At 56.0% G+C, this 6,041-nt stretch overlaps 1 protein-coding gene across 1 annotated transcript; it reads right to left on the reverse strand.

Moving 5' to 3' along the window:
- Positions 1-3,399: 3,399 nt before the first annotated feature.
- On the reverse strand, positions 3,400-5,072 carry Hmx3 (H6 family homeobox 3). The gene is made up of 2 exons (XM_041665946.1): positions 4,673-5,072; positions 3,400-4,070 (listed from the first exon to the last, which is right to left on the reverse strand). The coding sequence occupies exons 1-2, from the start codon at positions 5,070-5,072 to the stop codon at positions 3,400-3,402; spliced, it is 1,071 nt and encodes a 356-aa protein (XP_041521880.1).
- Positions 5,073-6,041: the final 969 nt, after the last annotated feature.

The raw sequence follows: 6,041 nt of genomic DNA on the forward strand, positions 1-6,041 counted from the left end.
CCTGAAGGTGGTAAGAGAATAAAAATGAGAGGCGTCCACTCAGCACCCCGAAACAGGAGACCCTGGCTGTCCTGACTTTCCCTAGAGAATGTCCAGAGGAATTTCAGGAGGCTTTGTCCCTCCCCCCAAAATATCTTCTTTAGTGATTGGTTCTCAAAGCTTCTGGGAATCTTCCCAGAGGCAGAGGCTAAGACAGCAACCAGCTCTGCAGACCTGTATTGGGTTTCTTCTGGCAAGGAAGTCTCAGAAAGACCCACTGTGCCCCACTCAGAAGAGCACCAGCATTCCGTAATGTCATCGCTTCCCTCCACAAACACCAAACGCCAAGCAAACCATCAGGACCCCACTGAGCTGGACTGATCATATGAGCACCACCCTCCTCCTCCAGGGCTAAAATGTGGCCCTGGGGTGAGAAATACCAGCCCCAAAGCAGCAAAGCTCCCATGCGGGAGGAAAAGTGAGGCCAAGGGGCTTGGACAAAGGATAAACTGTGCTTGTGGAAAACCAGTTATGTCTTGACTTTCAAAAGACTGGGTCAGTCAAGAACCGTTTTCTAGAATCCAAACAAATAGAGAAGTATTTTCTTGGCATTTGATAACATCACGCTCTGGCTGTAAAATCTGAGGACATGTTTGCTATTGCAACATTATTTTTAATGAGCTGTTACTGGCCTGTCCCACAGTTAGTATTGCCAACAGTAAAAGGCACCACTCTGTTTGCAGGTAACACAAGGAACAACATATTTTGACCCCGATATTCTGTTTATTTTTCATTTACGACACATGCCCTCGTTTTTATTCCAAACCAGAGGAACATAAAGGCAGATCTATCTTCAGTGGGGTCCAGGCTAAAATTTTGCCACAAATACGCACACCAGTTTATTTGGGGCCAGTTTTCCATCAACAGAGAAACGATAGCGGTGTTTCTGCCACAGTAGAATCAATTGTGTCGATTGAGTTGGAGGGGCTTGGTAACACAGAAGGAGAAATGAGAACGCAGACAGGCGCTCCCCAGTGGTTGTGTCCTGCTTGTGGCAATGCTGGCTGAATTCTTCTCTTCCGTGCGGTTCCTCAGACCCCCACTTCTAGCTCCCCAGCTCCAAAGAGGCACTGCCAGGAATGTGATCAGGACGGGGACACACACACACACACACACACACACACACACACACACACCACAGAACTTGAAGGCAGGCAGCCATGCTAAGTTGGCAAGGGACCCCTGAACACCTACTTCCCTTGCAGCCCAGTTCTCGCAAGGGGTCTTGGAATGCTTTGCCTCTGGCTGACGACCAGGGTGCAATGACTTGAGGAAAGCATTAGTCAGGACAAGTGGCTACCCCCTAGGCAGCTTTGGGCACTGATGGACACAGAAAGACTGGGTGGCAAGGTTGCAGTGGACTGCAATCGCGCCTCCCTCAGCCAGTGGCGCATGCCCTCTGCACTGGGCATCTGAAATTCTCCCAGCTCAGCTGAAACCTCCTGGTCCGAGAAGCAGGAACCCCTACTCCATCCCAAGGACTGCTAGGTTTACTGAATGTACCTCCAGACTCAGCCAAACTCCAAGTTTTGCCCTTCCTTCAACACCTCAGGGGACAACCACAGCCACCACAATCTTATCTAGACATTTAAGGGATGCTTGACCCAGCAGCTCTTGAAGGAACCATGGCTTAAGGAAAGAAGGCAAGCTTCAGCCTTTTCTGGAGAAAAATACCACCTGTCTTTAAGCTCAGGGCTGTCGTTTTGTTCAACTTTGCAAGCTAGTTAAACCTAGGTCTTTATACCCTTCTTCTTTGCTCCGAGGAGGGCCTCTCAAGCAGTAGAAGGTGCACCACGGAAAGAACGCCCTCGGTCCTGAACAAAGCCGCCTCTGTCTCCTCTATGGTCCGGATTCTAGGGTCTCGAGTCCAGGTCAGGTTTAGAGAACACAGAGGCAGACAGAGACAGAGGCAAGAAGAGTTTCCCTGGACACCTGCTCTGGGGACCCGCGAGGGGGGCATCCAAAGTTACACACTCCGGCAACGTGAAAGACTTATTTTTTCTTTTTAATTAATTGATTCCACAGCAACATGAAGTGTAACAATAGTTTGTGGAGGGTTTTTTTGTTTTGTTTTGCTTCTGTTTTCTTAAAAAGGGACTGAACTCTAGCAGAGGACAGGGAGGGAAGGGGGAACAGACTACTCAGAACGACAGAACAACAGGTGTAGCCCACAGGAAAACAGGGCAAGAGGCCCCATGGAGTCGAGGGTGAATTTTACAAGAAAACTGTACATTTATCAAATAAGTTAAAATTCTCCTATGTTGATTGTCCTTCACTTAAAGCGCTCCGCTCTACCTGGCTTACTCCTCTGAGCATCGCTGCCCTACCTTGCTTTCTTCCTCCCCCGCCTCCCCTGCTTAGTCTGCCCTCTCCATTAGTGATCATGCTGTGGCCCGGTGGTCTTCATCCCCACAGAGGAAGGGGCAGGGCTCTAGGGGAATTTTGCACAATATTGCACAGGTCAAAGCACGACAGTTGCGGCGATGTAAAACGGGACAGCATAAAATGTATTTTTTTTCCTACAAAAAAAAATTTTTTTTGAACCCAATCTCTCAAGCAGCTAACACAGTAGTGATGGTGATGTTAAATGACAATTTTCGGACCAGTGATAGACCATTAAATAAAACGCTAGTGATAAATAAAAGCACAGGAACCCAGCCAGATATGGAGCTGTTCTGAATTCTAAAGGTCTGATTTGGGGCTTTTGTCTTTTTGCCTATAAACATTTTGGTCAGAGAATTCATTAGTCAGGAGCTGAGATAAATGATGTTAACTGCCACAGATCAGCCGGCGACTAGGGATCCTAGCAGAGGTTACTCGGGTTTTGAAAAGAAAAAAAAAGTGTACGTGGGGGGGGCAGATAATTGATTGGGGGTGGGGGAAAACCACACCCAGAAATCCAGAAATAAATATGAATTCTCTCTCCGGATTTTGAAAATAGTTCTATAGAAAATGAATAAACTAAAGGAAGTTGGGTTTTGAGCTTATTTTCCTTCTGTAAAAATACCCTCCTCCCTTAAAAATGGAAATTTAAGGGGGGGGGGTTTGCACATTTATCAAAAAAACTTTACAGTTGGAAGTTTTGACCTGGGAATTTTTTCGCCCTCCCACCCCGTTTTCTCTCACTGGTAAGCAAAACCAAAAATAAGAGGAGAAGCGCCTCAAATTCATAGGAATGAATTGCACGGAAATGCATTGCAAATACTTACAAAATGCTATTGGGGGGTGGGAGGCAAGGCAGTGAGCCCGAGCCCGGTTCCCAAGGCCGCTGGCCACAGCTCTGCGCCCTTGGCCCAGCCCAGTCTCCTCCGGGGTCCCCGAAAGGTGGCCGGGTGCTCACTCCCTCTCCCCTCTCCGGTCTCACACCGGCCGTAGCAGCGGCACAGACGAGACCACAGGGTGCGAGTAGTAGACTGGGTGCGGGAAGGTGAGCAGCGGCTGGCTGACCGGCACCGGGGCCCCTGCGGCCGCAGCCGCACCCTCCGCGGCAGAGTTCTCGTGGTAAAGGATGGGCACGCGCACGATGCGCTGCGCGGCGGCATGGCTCAGGTTGGCGGCCTCGAGCTCGGCCGCCAGCTGTCGCTTCCACTTGTTGCGACGATTCTGGAACCAGATCTTGACCTGCGTCTCAGTGAGGTGAAGCGACGCGGCCAGGCCGGCGCGCTCCGAGCTGCTGAGATAACGTTTCATGTCGAAGGTGGATTCGAGCTGGAAGACCTGGCTGCGCGAGAAGACGGTGCGCGTCTTCTTCTTGCGGCACGCGGGCTTCTTCTCGGGGCTCTCGGCGCCAGCCTTCCAGTCCTCTGAGCCGGGTGTCGCCGCAGTCGTCCCTACAGTTGTCCCGGCCGTGCCCGGCACCGCCTCGCCTTCTTTTTTGCCTTCCTCTGAATCGCTCTCTTCCAGAATGATCTCGTCCGGGCTCTTGGAGTCCAGTTCCTTGTGGTCGGGGTCAGCCTTGAGCAGAGGCTCCGGGGAGTCGCGGTCGGTGCCGGACGCAGGGGAGGAGTCTCGCAGGAGGGCCTTCTCCGAGGCTGTAGAGACAGACAAACAGATGCACACTCAAGCACAGCGAACGACACGATCTTGAGAGAGAAGGGAGTCTGGGGGCAGCAGGTGCAACCCAGGCGTTAGCCTTCGGGCTCCTGATCCTTGGGCCTCAGCTTTCCCAAGGTTCTCCTCTGTCTCCGCTGGGCTACAGCGGGGCGCCAAGACCTAGGATTCCCTTGCCTCTCAAGGACCAGGGAGCCGACGATGGCAGCGGGGCAGCTCCTTTTATCCCAGGTCTCCCGTTCCAGGGGCCAACGGAAAAAGTATCCGTGGTTAGGGTTTATCCCTGCCTTCCAGGCCTACCCAGGCCATCCGAAGCCACCCATTCCTGCTGGAGGCCACTTTGCCCGGGAAGTGCAGCGCCCTGGCCTCCAACTCCTCTTTTCTCAGCAAGTGGGATTGGAATCCGGGGCCTCCTAACCGAGCGCCCAGGAAAGAGGAGGGCTAGAGGCCAGAGGAAGTTGACCAAAACTCGGGTTTGCCGCTGTCGGGGCGTCCCGTAACTGTATTAACAAGCCCGGGGCGGGGATAGGGCAAGCCCGTGGGGGAGCGAGGGGAGAGAGAAAGTTCAAAGAGAGGTCGGTACCTTCTGGTCGCGGGAGGTGGCCGCCGGCGGGGGTCAGGGTGTAGGGGTACCACCAGGCCGGGGAGCGCTCCAGGTAGTGCGCGGGCAGGGCAAACCTCTGCGCTGGGATCTCAAAGCGGGGGAAAGCCAGGTCGCCCACCTGCGAGAGCGCAAAGCCGGCGGCACCCTCCAGGGCACCTTTGGCTGCGGCGGCGGCCGCAGCGGCCGCGGCGGCGGCGGCCGAGGCCGGCGCGAAGAGCGTTCGTGGGGGAGGCTGAGGTTTCGGGGGCGGCCGGTGGTGGTCTCCGTTGAGCAGGTTCCTGATGGAGAACGGGGATTCCTTGGGCGCGGGAGGCTGGGGTGGCGGCTGCGGGGGCGGCGCGCTGGCAGTGCCCGAGGCATCCGGCCCGGGCTCCGGCATGGTCCCCAGTCCTCCGGGTCCCACGGAGGGAGGGAGCGGGACAGGCGGGCGGCGGGGCGAGCAGGCTAGGGGCCGGAAATCAGACCATAAACGGAACTCAACTACGGGACTCAAAGTCGGGGGCCGCCCCGGGCGCGAATCGAGCCGCGGGAGGGCGGGGTGGGGACCGGGCCGGGGCGGGCTCGCATGGGGGGGGAGGGGTCCAGAGGGGCGGGGAGCGGACCTGCCTCTGCGCCGAGGGTGCGAGGGGGCCGGGTAGAAGCTGCGGCTCCCCGGGAGGAGGCTGCAAGAGCGGTCCCCGGCTTGGGATGCGTCAATCCGGCGCCGGATGCTAATGATGAAATCAAAATGTCATCCAAGTTAAATGCGGGGAGTATACGGCGATTGGGCGCGTACAATGGCAAATGGGATTAGGCCGGCCAAGGCGCAGCCGAGCCCGGGCCCCGCAGCCGCCTCTGCCACCGCCCCCCTCCTCGCCTTCCCTCGGATTTTGGCGCTTTGGCTTCGGGCTATGAGAGCCCGCCTGTTATTGGCTTTATATAGTCCAATTAGGCAGCAAATGAGGACAAACCTATTAGCACAAAAGGATATTGGCTCTCGCTAAAGAGGCACTCGGAGAGCTCCCACCAAAGCGGGAGGCGCACGAGGGACCCCGAGACGGAGACGCCCCCGGCGGGCCGGAGCACACCGACCCACGAGAGTCTGGAGCCAGCACCTCCCTCTACCCCCTGCGGCTCGGCCTAGGGTTTGCTGCTGCGGGGCCCGCGGGAGGGGGAGGGGCAGGTCAGGCTGCCCCGAGTCACCTCGGGGTTACACGCGTTGGGCTGACAGCCTCCGCTCTCCTACCCTCCTGGCACGGCAGGGGCCAGCTGTCCCCACGCGGGCCCAGGAAACAGGGTGCCACCTCGGCCGGGGACGAACTCAGTGCTCTTTCCCCAAAAGACCTGCTAAGCAGGGAGAGGGCAAGAG

The sequence above is a fragment of the Microtus oregoni genome, unplaced genomic scaffold (assembly GCF_018167655.1).
Source record: "Microtus oregoni isolate MIOR12 unplaced genomic scaffold, Mior012 000016F_ref0000370, whole genome shotgun sequence".
NCBI lineage: Eukaryota > Metazoa > Chordata > Mammalia > Rodentia > Cricetidae > Microtus > Microtus oregoni.